Consider the following 16487-nt stretch of genomic DNA (forward strand, 5'->3'; position numbering starts at 1 on the left):
GAGACTCTCAAGGCAAGGCTTCTGAGGCAGGGGAATGTTTCAGATGCTCTTCGCCCGGGTCTGTCATCCCGAAGCTTCCTATTCCCGCCCCCAGCGAACGTTGGAACGCTCTGCAAAAGCGCTGAAGATTTATTGCAATGAGGGTATAGAGTTAATTTATTTTACGTATTTATTTCATTCCCCCCCCCATTCAGCTCTACTGAGCCCACCACAAAGCTAGCTGGATGCATAAGTGTGCATATGAGATATTATCATATTACCCCGTTTCACCTTTAAGAATTAATCGTCCAAATGTCATTCACAAATCCCTCCAGAACTGTAGCTGCAGAAGCACCCCCACTCCGCCGCGCAAATAAAATGTGTATACGAGGGTGCCTTTTTGCAGTCAGAGAGCAATATAAGCAAACAGACGTGTGTGTGCAAATGACTTATCAGTGCATGACACGGTTTGGGTGGTTTATGTGCGTATCTATGTGTGCATGTGTGTCTGTTGGTTTGCTTGATATTTTTTGTGCAAAGGGTATCTTGTTTTTCCCTCCCCTCGCAGCGCGCTAGGCTGGCGCTTGCGGGAATCCCCGGCCGCGGGCTCTTCTCCTTTCTGCAGCAGGAGAGTCCGCACCGGCGGCCGCGCGACTCTGCTCCATCTTTCGCCCACCACAACCCGCTGCTTGCCCGGTTCCTTATTATTATTAGTATTTCTACGCGCGTGCTTGATCCGTTGCTTCCGACGCTTCTCCTCGGCTGGGGACAGAACTAAACAGCCAGACGCCCGACCCGCTCTTTGATTGCTGCTGCAACAACATCGGGTGACTTGCAGGCGCGGGTCAAACTTTGCAGAAAGTCCCACTGGCCAGCGGCAACATCCTCCACCTCCCCGCGTGCCCGAGGCGTCTTCGTTCTTTCCCCTCTGCAGTCCTGCTTCCCTTTTGCAAACGGGCTCTGCAAAAGCACACGCGCGGGCGCACTACCCTGCCCGCCTTTCTTCTTCACTCTGACGAGGAATACGGGAATCCCAGTGAAGCGGAGAGCAAAGCAGCCTGACCGCCAGCCTCCCACTCGTCTCCTCTATCTGCAGCTGTTTCAGACCTTAAAGGCACTTCCTTCCAACCCGCGCAGGAATGCTGGGTATTGTAGTTTTGGTTCTTTATTTCCCCCCACCCCCTTTCCAAAGTAAAGATTGGGTTTTTTAAATTTAAATTTCAGGATTGCTGTTCTTGTTGCAAACGGATTGTATTTGTGTCCTTCCTCACTCCAAGAAACACAGCAGCAACGCTTCTGAAGGAGAGCCTTCTTGTACTTGAATTCTGCACCTGACATCTGGTTGGCTCCTGTGAGAACAGGATGCTGGATCAGATGGGCCATTGGCCTCATCCTGAGGGTGGTTCTTTTATGTCTGTGGTCTGACACTCTAACCACTACACCACACTACACTGGCTATAAAAATGATGCAAAGTGTGGTGAAAGTGGATCAGGAGATGTCCTGGGAGTGTGAATTAAGTAGGTTGGTGTTAAAACAGGGACCGAACTAAAAGCCCCTACTCCAATTTCTACTCGGAATCCAGCTTCTCAGAGCAATGAGGGAGGGAAAAGCGGCTGCACAGGAATCTCTGAGATAAGGAGGTGTAAGGGACAGAGACCAGCTCTTCAAGATACAACCAACTCAGTAGGGAAAGCTTGTGGCTCAGTAGTAAGACCATCTTCTTTGCATGTAGAAAGTCCCAGTTTCAATCCATAACGGTATATCCAGTTACGGCTGCAAAAGATTCCCTGCCTGAAACCCTGGAGAGGTGCTGGCAGTCGGTGCCTGCAATACTGAACTTGATGAACCCGTGGCCTCACTCGGTATAAGGCTGCTTCCCAAGTCCCTGGAAAGGACCCTAGCTCAGTGACAGAGCAACTGCTTCACATGCAGACGGTCCCATGTTGAATTCCAGGCAGCATCTCCAGGGGAATCCAGGATAGTACCCAGTCTCAAACGCTGGAGGACCACTGCCAGTCAGAGTTGACAAAACTGAGCTTGATGGAGCAAAGGTCCGTGTGGCAGAGCACCTACACTGCATGCAGAAGGTCCCAGGTTCCATCCCCAGCAGCATCTGCAGACAGGTCTGGGTGAGTCCCCAATCTCAAACCATGGAGAGCATAGGAGCCAATTCCTAGGGGCCGAGATCTCTTCAGCCCTCCCCCCACATTGCCATTCAGATAGTGGGCTCCCCTGCTGGAGAGCCTCTGCCAGGCAGCATTAAAGATAAGCTTGGCGAACCCAGCAGTCTGACTCACTGTAAGGCAAGATTCCTGTGTTCCAGTGCAGTGCTGCAGTCGCTCATGCTAAGCCACAAATCTGCTATGAAACACTGAACATTTAATAGGGTGTTCACGTCAGTAGGTTTCATTTTCCAGTGGTTTGCTTTCTGCACAGAATCGAGCCGATTGTGATGCTTTGGGCTATGCATTCTGAATGCAAGGTCACTGATGAGCTGCAGAGCTTCCTGCCTCCTCACCCCTCCTCTCCCCACTCAAGCCTTGTGGGTATTTTGCTGGCCTGGTCAATTTCTAATTTGGGTAAGTCCCTGTTGCCTACAGGCAGCTCATCTCTCCTGTTTTTCATCTGGGAATTAGGGACATATGAAGCTGCCTTACAATGAGCCAGACCTCTGGTCCCATATAGCTCAGTACTGGCAGCACTGGCTGGCAGCAGTTCTGCAGGGTTTCAGGCTTCTACAAAGCGGGAACGCCTATCTAATATCTCTTTACACTTAAGGCTCTTCAACTCCCGTCATCCCTGACCATTGAATATGGTAGCTGAGGCTGCTGGGAATTTGAGTCCAAAAAAAACACTAGGTTGAGAGAGACAGTGGGGATTTGAACCTTTGGTCTCCCAGGTCCTACTCCAACACTAGCCACTTGGGCTAGCTGCAAGGGAGCTAGGGGGCAGAGGGGTAGCCTTTGGGTTGAGGAACTTGGGTTCAAATTCTCCGTCACAATGTTCAACGGATGACCACAGTCCAGTCGCTGGCTCTCAGCCTAACCTCTCTCCCAGGGTTGTGAGAAAAGGGGGATTTTGCTGTTCTATGCCATTTTGAGCTCCTTGGAGGATTAGGGGATTAAAACACTAACAATAAAGAAATAATAATAATAATGCAGTGTGTTAAAGCTACAGACACTCCAGGTTACAATGGCTCTCTCCACCAAGAGAAGATCTCCCGAGTTTCCTCACTACTGATCAGTCTGTGTAGCTCTCTGATTGACAGACTCACCATAGCAACAGCTTTGCAAGAGATTCTAGTGCCAGAAATGTGCAGCCAAGGGTACTTCCTCAGAGTTTGGTGACTGCAAGGGTGAAGAGGCACGTTATCAATTTCATCTATGTGATATTCCTTATTAACCTGATTTTAAATATAGAGAATTGCTAAAAAAAAAAAGTTTTTATACATGCAGGTGTTTTTATATTTGCAGCTGTAATATATGCTTTCATCATATTGCATATCACTTTGGGATTTCTCATGGAAATAATGCCTAAATTTAATATATGCCCACTCAACCACTTCAATCGTCAGACCTGGCACCATCACAGACGTCACACAATACTTGTTGTGCATTTGTAAGAAATAGATCTTTTAGTGTAATGGCCCCCATGCTTTGGAACTCCCTGCCTATTGACACCAAGCAAACACCTTCACTGTACTCTCTTCGGGCCCCTGTACTCTCCTCGGACCGGATAGAAACTTATCCGGCTAGGTAGAATGCTGACATGTGCTTTAATCTAGCTTTTAGTTTATTGCTGGTTTTGTTTTTTTTAAAAAAAGAATGTTTTAAATAGTTGTTTCGTCTGTTCTTAACAGATAATGTCAGTCCTATTCTTTTCATAAAGGGCTTTGAGGCAGTTATTGTTTTACAATCAAGTGGTATATAAATTTCATGAAATAAAATATCTATGTATGTATGCATTAAAATACTTACCTGGCACAGTTTCATAAAAATGGTTCCCATACCTGTGTATTTAGAGGTTATCATCAAGGTGACTGGCCCAAGGTGACTGAGCTTTGTGGCTGGGGGGCATTTGAACCCCATTTTAGCCCAACATTTTAATCACAGCTACCCACTTCCTGACCTCTGATCCTTTCCTTGCAATTATATCAACAGTGTTTCTGAGATGAAAAAAATGCTTGGGAAACCCCTGGGTATGTAACCTAATGTGCCATTCAGCTTTAAGGCAAGAGGATCTGCTAAATATTATGGATAAATCAGTTCCACTTGTTTGTTTGTTTTTAAATGTATCTGCCTAATTCATCCTTCCCCACCCAAGACATGTACTGAAATTGCAGTAATCTTTCAAAATTCATACTTCTCTGAGTTTTGCGGTGCATCTCTCCAACCAAACGTATGCATTCAAAAATGCAAATATTATGGGGAAACTATACAAACATGTGTGTATATGTGTGTGTGTGTGTGTGTGTGTGTGTGTGTGTGTGTGTGTGTGTTGAAAATGACATGCATTATATTAGGGGAAATGGCTTGCTAAAACACACATATATATGTATTTGTGAAAATAACACACAGCAATGTTATTTGTTGAATTTATATCCCAACCTTCCTCCCCATTAAAACCAAGGCAGAAAAAGATGCTATAACGGGGAAAATGGCTTGGAAAAAATGCATGTGCCAGGCAAAACTGTGTGCAAAAATCCCTGTATTGTAGGAGGGGGGCAGGGAAGCTGGGAGGGAAACAGGACAAAGATGCTTGGGAAAATGAGGACTGAGGGATGTGTTCATCCCAGAGACAGGCAAGAGCAACCTCTGGCCTTTGGGGGAAGCACTCTTCTACTGTAAAGAGGTGGAATTCCGTGCACTGGGGACTTCTCCAAGGTGCTAAAATAGACTCCGGCGAGGGATCAGATTGCAGCACCAAAATAGCCAGCAGGCAGCAGCAACAGCCATTGCCACCTTGGAAATCTGAACTGGATGGTTGCAACAGCTAGAGGAAGCCAAGGCCTGGAGCAAGAGGAAGATAGGGGTGGTGGGGAATGAAACAGAATAATAGTTTAAACCTCCCTTGCTTCAGCCAGTGTCCAAACTGCACCAAGCCTACCATGATGGCTGTGGTGGAGAGTCCCTGAAAGAGCTGGGAAACTTGCTAAATCCTAGCCATGGAAATTCAGGCACAGATAGGCAAGGTAGCATATTTGAGATGCCCTTTGAATATGGTTCTGAAGCTTCAAAGTGGAGGGGGCTGTAGCCCATTGGTAAGCCAGTGGAGGCTGGTCTATTAGAGCAAAAGGGGCATTTCTCCACCCTGCTTCAGCCTGCCCTCATCCAGCTCCCACCTGCCTGCCTTACGGTGGCCCTGACTGTTAGCTTCCCCCTCCTCATTCTCAGTTTCATTCTTACAGGAAGATGGGGCAAAATGAGAATGAGCTGTGATTGGCTCTGGCTCCCCCTGCTGTTGGGTGGCTCCCTGTCTTCTGCCCTACCAGTCCTAATGAGTGTCAGCCACCACTTTTCCATGCAAAAGGTGTAGCGGCAAGGAAAGTAAACCCATTTAGGGAGGGAAGTCTCCCATCTTTTGAGTCCACACCTGCTCCTCCCAAATGGAGTCATCTCCCCTCCATGATTCACCAGTGGCCTTAGTTGGTTGCCGTTGACAACAGCCTTTTACAAACCTTTTTGCTGCCTTTAGTTTATATTTCTTCTTTCAACTGAATTCTGGCTGGTTGTGTGGTTTTTCAATGATATTTTAAATTGGGCGTGTGGCTTTTATGGGGCAAAGCTAATGTAAAGCAGGTTACGAAGACTGTAAATAAAATGCCCTGGCTGAGAAATGTTATGTTCTACAGAATGAGTTGCGCACTTGTCCAAAAGCTTTATGGGACGTGGGACGCTGATGTTTCCGGACATGTTCCCCCCTTTCTCGCCTTTGAACATCTTACATCTCCCGTTTTTAAAAGAGGCAGCTGTTTCTCCACTAACAGAGCAACCCAAACCCCTAATCTTCTATGCACTTACCAAAATGGTGGCAGCAGTAGGTACTGCCAGTGGAACCCCAACCCCCACCCCAAAGGGCATTTTTGGAACAGAGAGGGGTTGTTGCTGTTATAATATACGGTTACTGGCACACACTTGCATGCATAAAAGTGTTAACCTGAGCCCAGCGCTCAGGTTGCAAGTGGGTGTGGCTTAGCAGGCTTTCAGCAGCCTCTGCTCCTCCCCTTCTTAGTCTTTTTCTCTTCTCGCTTTCTGGAATGAGCAAAGAAGGAGTCATGTCACCAACAGCTCCCAGCTGCAAGAAAAGCCAAGTGAACTGAATCTCCAAAAGGGAGATTTTTTTAGCCTGCATCTTTGTTGACTTAAAGATTGTGTGATCTGTTTTATTAAGGATGCAGAGGGTTTTTTTTTTTTTTAGTTATTTGGAACCTTTTGTCTTCTTTGTTTTTACTGTTGGCAGATGGAGATTTGTTTGCTGGAAATTCTGGGAGTGAAATATTCACTTACAGTGGTACCTCTACTTACGAATAACTCTACTTACGAATGTTTCTACTTACAAACGGAGCTCCGTCCGCCATCTTGGATGCGGTTTAGATAGGATTTTTTCTACTTACGAATTTTTAGATAGGGTTGCTTCGACTTACGAATTTTTTCTCTCAATGCATTCCCATGGGATTCGACTTACCATTTTTTTCGACTTGCGAATGTGTGTTCAGAACGCATTAAATTTGTAAGTAGAGGTACCACTGTATTTCGAAAGCCTATTCTTGCCTAAGTATTTTCATGTGGAATGTTTGTTTATAGGTGGGTGAGGGCAGACACAAATCTAACCAGGTTTTAATGTGCTTCGAGCAATCACCATTGTGCGAATTCTGCTACGACAGAGTAATCATCTCTCTTCCAGACTTCTCTCTTAAACAGTTGCTACGTTGGCAGTGGATCTACTGGATCTTGACGAGGCCCTGCTGCTGTCATGTGATGACAACTGGCCTGATCCAAGCCTATTTGCTGCTGCAGTCTGGAAACCGGTGTAGCAAAATGACTCCCTTGCCCTGACCAACAGCTTTTGATTTTGGGAGTACAGTAGTGGGGCCTGTGGATGCAGTGGTAGTTGGCTTTAGATTCTGCTGGTGCTAGGGGTTTGGACTGCTTACCTGCGTCCCTCTGCAGGATCAATGCTTTATTTGGGTGAAAGGAATAAGAAAAGGCGATACGAGTGGCATTGCCTAGAAACTAAGGAAGAAGAAGAAGAGTTTGGATTTGGTATCCCGCTTTATCACTACCCGAAGGAGTCTCAAAGCGGCTAACATTCTCCTTTCCCTTCCTCCCCCACAACAAACACTCTGTGAGGTGGGTGGGGCTGAGAGACTTCAGAGAAGTGTGACTAGCCCAAGGTCACCCAGCAGCTGCATGTGGAGGAGTGGAGACCCGAACCCAGTTCCCCAGATTACGAGTCTATCACTCTTAACCACTACACCACACTGGCTCCTGAACGTTTTCCCCCTCAGGTATTCCCGAGCCACATGGTTACCAGGGAACTATATATATTTCCCACTAACTAGGGGTGCTGTTGTATATTTTTGATACCCCATCTCTCACAACAAAGGGTCCTTGGCTATTTATTTATTTTATTGTTTACATAAACATGTCAGTATATGCATCATTAAACAAAAGCCATACAAGGGAAATGTGTGTGTGTGTGTGTGTGTACATACATATACACACAATTTTATATAACCAAAATATGTTCCAACAAGTGACAAAATATATCAATTTATCTTACTTTTCTTACATATATATCCCACTTTCTCCCGTAATAAAATCCTTTGTTTAAAAATATTTCTATGCTACTTTTCTAGGCACATACTGTATTCATCCAAAGTGGCATGCACAAATAAATATTATATCTGCCTTTTAAGATCTGCCTTTACAGATGGGGAGAGAGAGAATGAGAGACAGAAAGAGAATGTGTTCTTATTATATATCACTTTGGGGCACTTTTCATGAAAAAAGTGACTAATAATAAAAAAATCTAACAGGACTGCAACTCCATTATCCTTGACCATTGACCACACTCGCTAAGATTGATGGGAGTTACCAATTTGATATACACGTATTGAGGGATGAATAGAATAAAGAATTAGAATTAAAATGGTCAAAGGCCTGGCAACGATGCCTTATGAGGAACGGCTTAGGGAGCTGTGCATGTTTAGCCTGGAGAAGAGAAGGTTAAGGGGTGATATGATAGCCATGTTCAAATATATTAAAGGATGCCATATAGAGGAGGGGGAAAGTTTGTTTTCTGCTGCTCCAGAGAAGCGGACATGGAGCAATGGATTCAAGCTACAAGAAAGAAGATTCCACCTAAACACTAGGAAGAACTTCCTGACAGTTAGAGCTGTTCAACACTGGAATTTGCTGCCAAGGAGTGTGGTGGAGTCTCCTTCTTTGGAGGTCTTTAAGCAGAGGCTTGACAGCCATCTGTCAGGAATGCTTTGATGGTGTTTCCTGCTTGGCAGGGGGTTGGACTGGATGACCCTTGCAGTCTCTTCCAACGCTATGATTCTATGATTCTAGAGATCTGAATTTTGACTATATAGTAGGAAACTGTTTTAAGTGCTATAGCAAGGGTGTCTCTGGACCTTAAACTGAGACTCATACAACAACAACAAATATCTAGATATACTGGACCCCATTACGTTTGTTTAAAAAAGGGCTACCTGAAGTATCTAATTGTTGAAGATGCAATAGGGACAATGTTGCTCTAAAACACATGTTTTTCCATTGTCCTATATTGAAAGATTTCTGGCAGAAGGTAACTGAATCTATCAATAGAATTGTATGGAATGATCTTACATTTACAGTGGAAAAATATCATTTTGAATTATATACCCAGCACATGGATCCTTATAAAAGGATAATATGAGCGGACTCTCCGCGCCTTTATCACGGCAAAAAAGACTGATACTGGTGAATTGGAAAAATAAAAATGCAGCTCCCTTCTACAATTGATTCGAAGACTTGTACAAACTTGCAACATAGACCATCTTGCATATAAACACAGACTTGCCATGGACAAATTCAATATTTGGAATCCATTCTTACAAATATTGTAATAGGTTAAGATCTGGTGAATTACAACAACTCTGTAAAGTATACAGTTTTGGTCCCCCCCCCCTTTACTTTGCCTTCTACACAGGTGCTGTTTCTCTTTATCTTTCTCTCTCTTTTATTTACGTCTCACCATGTTTAGTGCACATATGTATTTCTTTTTTAAAAAAACTTTCAATAAAGATGCCTGTTTACAAAAATAAAAAGTTTGATGGGAGTTGTAGTCTAGCAACATCTGGATGGCCAAATGTTTGCAGCCCTTTCTTTAAATGCCGATTTTTAGGTAGGCAAAACACCACCATAAGGTCACATGTGGGAGGGATCAATGGCCTTGGGGGCTCAGTACAGGGAAAGAAATTCAGCTTGGTTTGCATAGGAAGGGTAGATTTGATGCAGAGACTCAAAGAGCTTCAGTTCACCTAGAGCAGGGGTAGTCAACCTTTTTATACCTACCGCCCACTAATGCATCTTTCTTGACAGTAAAATTTCCTTACCGCCCACCAGTACTCGATGGAAGGAGGATTCAGCTTGTGCCGTAGAACCCCCTACCGCCCACCTAGAATCCTGAAACGCCCACTAGTGGGTGGTAGGGACCAAGTTGACAACCCCTGACCTACAGCCATTGTTGTGTCAAGTTGCTCGCATGGAGTTCTCCGTGGTGCTGAAACAACCAACCTGCCTTGCTGTGCTCTTTATTCGTGACCAGGACAGGACATTCCAGGTTCATTCTAGCTCTGTGCTTGTGGGTTTTGGTCCTTACTAGGGACACTCTCACCCATGCCTGACTGGTTTTTCACAAGGTGCTCACAGAAAATAAACCAGAGATCCCATAGGCCGAGGACCCCAAGGAGCAGGCAGGGTCCCCTGGAACCAACATTGAGGATCCCCTTGAGAGGCCCTCTGAGTTGAGACCAGCTGAAGAAGAACTGGTCGGACGAGAAGATGGGAGAGCCACACACAAATACACCAGCCTCGAAGGTTTGTGGTCAGGCTGAAGAGCAACATCATAGCCTGCACATGATGTAGCTACAATTGTTTTATGTTTTGTTTTTTAGGTTGTAGCAAGTGTTAAGTCTTGCTCAGAGTAGGCCCACTGAAATCGATGGATATGACTAACATTAATTTCAGTAGACCTACTCTGAGTAAGAATCCAGCACCATCTGCACTATACATTTAAAGCAATATTATACTACTTCAAACAGTCATAGTTTTCCCTAATTAATGTGTATGGAAAGGCTTGCAGAAACAGAATGGTTTTAAGCAGGCATCTAAATCAGGATAGTGAAGGCGCCTGCCTGGTATCAGTAGCCAGGGAGTTCCAGAGCACATATGTAACAAACATTGTATGATCATCTTACACCTAATATTACCACTTTTTTTTTTTGCTGACCCTGTGCTTTTGCCTTTACTAGCAACTTGACAAAGCAGAAATCCAACAGGTGCAGCTTTTCCCCACTGCTGCAGGAAGAAAACTTCACATACACTTTATATGGCATGAAAGATAGGGGAGACAGCCCTGGTTAAAGGGTACATGTGGGCATGAAGGCCGAAAGCAAATGAAATGGGGCTTGCTGGCATCTGCAGTTTTTAAGATCTTGAGAGTGGAGCGAAAGCAGAGCATTTAGCATTTTCAGTATATCTTAGTTTCTGCATCTTGTAAATCTTACCTATTGCATTTTGCACTGTTTTATCCTGCAAGCTTTAGCATCTGCTTCAGACCAGTCAAATAAATGGCTTGTTTCACTTCAAAAAAAATAAAATAAATGAAAGATAGGGGAGAAATTGTGTATTTCTTCTGAGTTTTTTGTATTTTAATTATAAACTACCTGGTTTGTACTTCGTTGAACCGATATGCAATCTGAATCACAGCTAGCCTTTGAAATTCACACTTCTCCAAATTTTGTGATGCAGTAGCCTACCTCAGCTAACCAATGTTTACCCAAAAATGCACATTAGGAGAAAGTGCGTAAAAATTAATCTATTAGTTAAAATAATACACAAAAGTGCATTATGTTACGATTTTTATTTTTTAAAAAAGGGTACATTCATCAAAACTGCATACTAAAATGTGTTTATAAGGATATATTTCCACCAAACTGCTGGAGAATTTTCATAAGGGTTTGTTTCCCCCAAGAGATTCACAAATTACTTCAGAAATATGGAGAACTGGATGTAAGATTATTATTAAGACTGGAAGAAAAAGAAACTGAGAGAAACTAAATTGACAGAGCCGTCCATACCTCTCTCCACCCCTTAATTCCCCCAAAGTTGACACTAATTGCAATACAACGGTAGCAAACAGGCAGAGGGGAGCAAGGGAACTACATTTCCCATCCTCCTTTGAGGCCCTCAGAAACAAGCAATTGGAAGATTTAAATAGACCAAGTCAGAAGCAACCAAACTTTATGACTGGTCAAATTGCCCTCCTTCGATGCCTGCCTATTGGCTGCTTGGGCACTGATCTGGTGCCAGACTGGCTGCTGTTACTGTCATTTATCTCTTCCTTCTCTGCCCCTCCTCCTCCAAGCTTGGTGGGCCTGCAAAGTAAACAGCCATGTGCATTGAGCATTCCTATCTCTATATTTAACAGCTGCCCGTCTTACCAGGCTCATGACTTTTGAGGGAGGTGGGGTAGGGGCTGCTCAGGTCTTGGGGAGGGGTAAAAAAAGGGGGGGGGAAGAAGTCTGAGGATTACCTCTCTTTTTCTTTTTCCCCTCCTCTTTAAATTTCTTTTTTAGAGAGACCTGCACCATGCCGGCGTCTCAAAGTCGGGCCAGGGGAAGAGACAGGAACAATGTCTTGAACAGGGCTGAGTTCATGTCGCTAAACCAGCCCTTGAAAGGTGCCCAAGAACCCAGGAGCGCTGGCCGGAGGCAGAACAGCCAGCCCGGCCCCACCCCTGCCCCAAACGAGGGTGCCAAGGAGCGGAGGCAATCTCAGCAGCTGCCCGAGGAAGACTGCATGCAACTGAACCCTTCCTTCAAAGGAATCGCCTACAATTCCCTCCTGGCCATCGACATCTCTCTTTCAAAGAGGCTTGGGGTGTGCGCCAGAATCTCCTCATCCTGGGGCAATGCCCGCTCCATGATCAACCTCATCGGGATCACAGGGCATGGGGTCCCTTGGATCTGCGGCACGCTGATCTGCTTGGTGAAGAGCAGCACCCTGGCAGGCCAGGAGGTCCTCATGAACCTACTTTTGGGTGAGTCGCTTTGCACCTTCCCACTTCTTCCTTTCCTTTCGAGGCCCATCTCCAGTGGTGCCCGGGGCCCAGCGGGAATGGTGGGGCGGAAGGCAGGGAGCCCAAACAGTAGGTCGAGTCACAGCCCATGACGGGCAGAGCCAACTAATTCTGGTTTGGTCCCCATCCCTCCTCCCCACTGCTGAGTTCCACAAAGGCAACCCTGAGACTACAGAGGGGCAAGGTGACAGTCAGCGCTGCCACCACCCCTCGACTGGTTGTGTGTAAGAAGACTGGCAGGAGGGGGCTTGCTGAGGGCAGGCTGAGGTTGGCAGGGCAGTGCCCCATTTGCCCTGATGGACTAGCCTGTGCTGCCCATCGCCTCGCCACGTGGCTTAGCTGGCTTTCTTCCTACTCTCACCTACATTCCTTACCATTCTTTGCCTTTGCTTCCTTGAGCATCTCTTGAAGTCATGGAATAGGGAAGATGGCTTTGGATGAAGACCAACATATTGTCTTTAGTGTAGTGGTTATTAGTAAGTCTGCAGCTTTGGAGGCCCTGGAAACATTGCAGAGCAACAAGTGTCTGGTTCAGCCCACTTCCATTTCCCTTAAAAGAATATCAGTGTTGGTCTTTGCCCTTCCATAGTGACAGGAGAACAAAAGGGAAATGACGTTCTGACGTATATTCTTATTTGTTTTTTTGTGTTGTTGTTTGGCATTGCATTTACTGGCATATCTCACCATTTTCCTCAAGGAGCCCAAAGGTGGCGTACATTGTCTTCCCCCCCATCATTTAATCTGCACAACAACCCTGGGCATCCCTAAACTGCGGCCTTCCATATGTTTTGGCCTACAACTCCCATGATCCCTAGCTAACAGAACCAGTGGTCGGGGAAGATGGGAATTGTAGTCCAAAACATCTGGAGGGCCAAAGTTTGGGGATGCCTGGACTAGGCTGAGAGGCAGGGACTGTCCCAAGGTGAACTTCATGGATACATGGGGATTTGAACCCTGGTCTCCCAGGTCCGGCACTAACCACTACACCACACTGGCTGTCTGAAAAGCCTAGAAAGCCAGGTTCTGTCAGGCTGAACCCACAACCCAACAGGTTATGCCAAGTTCCCACTCAGAATCTTGCCAAGTTCTTCTCAGAATCGTGCCCCAGCTATCGTGTTCTTCCTCTTCTAACCCGTCTCCTTAAGCCTCCCACCCACATTCTCAGATCTCAATTCTGCAATATGGGTGTGAAGGATCATACTCAATGCTAGTATAAGCACATACTTTGCATATATTCCTAACTTTGGAGAAGGGGTCTAGCTCCAGAGGATTTGCATCGCATGAAGAAAGTCCCAGGTTAAATCCTAGGATCTCCAGGTAGATACACTGATCTGAAAACCTCAAAAGATGCTGCCAGTCAGGGTAGACAATACTGAGTTGGATTGAAGAGTGGTCTGACTTGGTATAAGGCAGGTTCCTATGGTCCTATACAGCCAAAATGTCACCATCTATGCACAAGAGAGAGGTATCAACAGGCTTAGATGGAACCCCAAGGTCTGCAGAATATTTACTGGGGGGGGGCACACTAAGGGGAGGGAAAAAATACCCCTCCCAAAACAACTGAATAAGGACTGAGTATACTCAGTAGCCACAGAATGTTGACCAACTGTTGAAGAGTGAAATGAAAAAGGGTGAGAGTGAGAATGGAATGGAGAGCCACAGAATGAGTATGGCTGGCTGGTACCTTGAGTTGGAACCCTCTGCTCTGCAACATTTTGTTGCACCCGACAAGTTTCTGTTCTTCAGTGGCTGCAAGGGGTGCTAAGACTCCATGGGTAGTGTTCCTGATATGCATGTCAAAGGTCCCACGCTCAATTCTGTGGGCCTCCAGCTAAAACAAGGAAGTGATAGATGATAAAGACCAAACTTACTGTTAACCGCATATGGGTTTTTACTCTAGCTCCACCCTTCCTGGTTTCCATGGCTTCAGAGGTCATATATAACACCATCTGTGAGTGTTTCATGAGGATAATTGAGACATCTTAGATCAGCCTTTCCCAAAGCTGATTTCCCATAGCTGCCAAGTCTCCCTCTGAAAAATGCGGGATCAGCAGTGGCGCGGCACCGGAAGTCGCTTCTATGCATGTCTGGACATGCGTAGAAGCAACTTCTGGTGCCGGTGCTGCCCGATTTCCGGTGCCCAGGCATGGGCAGAGCGGCACCCAAAATGGAGCCTCCCTGGCAGGTAGGAAATCCGGGGGATTTCCGAGATTTTTTTCTATTCGGGATAACAGCGGGAAACGGATTAAAATCCGGGGGTTTCCTGCGAAAAATGGGAGACTTGGCAGCTATCTATGTATCCTCCAGCCGTTTAGGGCTACAGCTCCCATCAGTCCCAGGCTCCACCTCTGAGCCATAGGCTCTTTAGTCTCAAGCGTCTGAGCCACAGAAGACCTAGCAAGCCTATCTCAGTTATCCTTTAAGTAGGGTAAACCATACAGAGGTTAAAGGGGGATTATCATCTCATTAGGCATCTGGCTTCCCATTTGGGCATTTGGTTGGCCACTGTGAGAACAGGATGTTGGTCCCAATGGGCCTTTGACCTGTTCTAGCAGCCAGGCTCTTACTTATTATGTAAGTATAATAGTGTGTGAAAACATGTTGTTGGGTTGTATAACACTATGTTCTGCTCAGAGTAGACCAATTCAAATTAATGGAACTAAGTCATGCCCATTATTTTCAATGGGTTTAAAATGAGTAGCACTAGCTATAACTTTTTATTTATTTATTTATTATTGTTCTGTGTGTGTGTTTGAAGGTGCTCACCAATGCACCATCACCTTTTCTTTTGCCACACATGGCAGCCATTTTTGACAGGCACCCACAGCACTTTTAACAAGAGTACCAGCACCTCATTTCTAACCATTAAAAAAATTAATATCCTCCTCTTTCTCTCTTACTTCTTCTTACTTTCTTAGCATGCTTCAGTGATGTCTTCAAATATCTCCAGATATTTTTTGCCTTAAGCCCCAAAATACCTTTGAGACCACCTCCTCCACCCTTTGGTCCTGTTACCATCTCTAAAGCCCACTGAGGGCAGCTTCTGAATTGCATTATCTCAGTGTCGGGTTTCGACAGTGAGGGTAGGAAGGGGAGGTGTTCATGGTGGCTAGAAGCTCCCCACCAGCATTGCACATGTGCAAGGTAAAAGTAAAGGACCCCTGGACAGTTAAGTCCAGACTATGGGGTGTGGCGTTCATCTTGCTTCAGGCCAAGGGAGTCGGCGTTTGTCCACAGACAGCTTTCCGGGTCATGTGGTCAGCATGACGAAACTGCTTCTTCACAACGGGACACCGTAACAAGTGTCAGAGTGCACAGAAACGCTGTTTGCCTTCCTGCCGCAGCAGTACCTATTTATCTACTTGCACTGGCATGCCTTCAAACTGCTAGGTTGGCAGGAGCTGGGACCAGCGGCATAGCTAGCCGCTTGGGTGCCTGGTGTGGTGCGCGAATCCTGCAGCTGAGGGCGGAGCAAGCCACCCATGGGGGCAGGGCATGCTGCGTGGAGCATCTCCACAGCCTCACCCTCAGCTGTAGGGCAGCTGAGGTAGTGTGCAGATGCAAGCCCTGCGCTGCTCAAAAAAGCAGTGCAGAGCTTGCAGGCAGTTCGCCCGCCGCCTCCCCCTCAGGAGAGACGTGTGGCTCAGGCATGCTGCAAGCCCCGTGGTGTGGCACCCACTGCCCCCCGCCTCACCTGGCTACCAGTGGCGTAGGAAGGGGTGTGGTGGGTGCAGGAGCTATTAAAAAAATAATGCTTGTGAGCCCCATTTTTTTAAATTCTATTTTAAAAACATATTTTTGCCATTTTGTCACCCCCTCAGTGATTACACCCAGGGCGGATCTCACCCACCGCACCCCCTTCCTACGCCACTGGCTGGGACAGAGCAATGGACGCTCACCCCGTCACACAGATTTGAACCGCCAACCTTTCGATCAGCAAGCCCAAGAGGCCTAGTGGTTTACACCACAGCGCCACCCGCGTCCCTGCATGTGTAGACCCAGCATCAAACCTTGACATGGCTGGGCATCTGCCGAGGGACCACACCCCAGGAAGAGGTGTGACAAGAGCCACATAGACCTGCTGCACTGAGGACAAAAGCCCTGCAAAACCTAGAGACAACACAGTCTCAGAATTGCCAAGTCTCAGAATTTTGGA

The 16487-nt window shown here is 46.2% G+C and overlaps 1 protein-coding gene across 2 annotated transcripts in view; it reads left to right on the plus strand.

The window, feature by feature from the left end:
• Positions 1-618: 618 nt before the first annotated feature.
• PLPP7 (phospholipid phosphatase 7 (inactive)) overlaps positions 619-16487 on the plus strand; it is a 33173-nt gene continuing 17304 nt past the window's right edge. Inside the window, exons 1-2 of one of the 2 annotated variants that reach the window (XM_035112649.2) lie at positions 619-1125; positions 11829-12292. In XM_035112649.2, coding sequence (XP_034968540.1) covers positions 11842-12292 — 451 coding nt within the window. In that variant the 5' untranslated portion in view covers positions 619-1125; positions 11829-11841. Of the gene's footprint in view, positions 1126-11684; positions 12293-16487 lie in introns of those variants that run through there. The other variant, XM_035112648.2, reaches the window with a different exon arrangement.

This window comes from Zootoca vivipara, chromosome Z, assembly GCF_963506605.1.
Source record: "Zootoca vivipara chromosome Z, rZooViv1.1, whole genome shotgun sequence".
Lineage (NCBI taxonomy): Eukaryota > Metazoa > Chordata > Lepidosauria > Squamata > Lacertidae > Zootoca > Zootoca vivipara.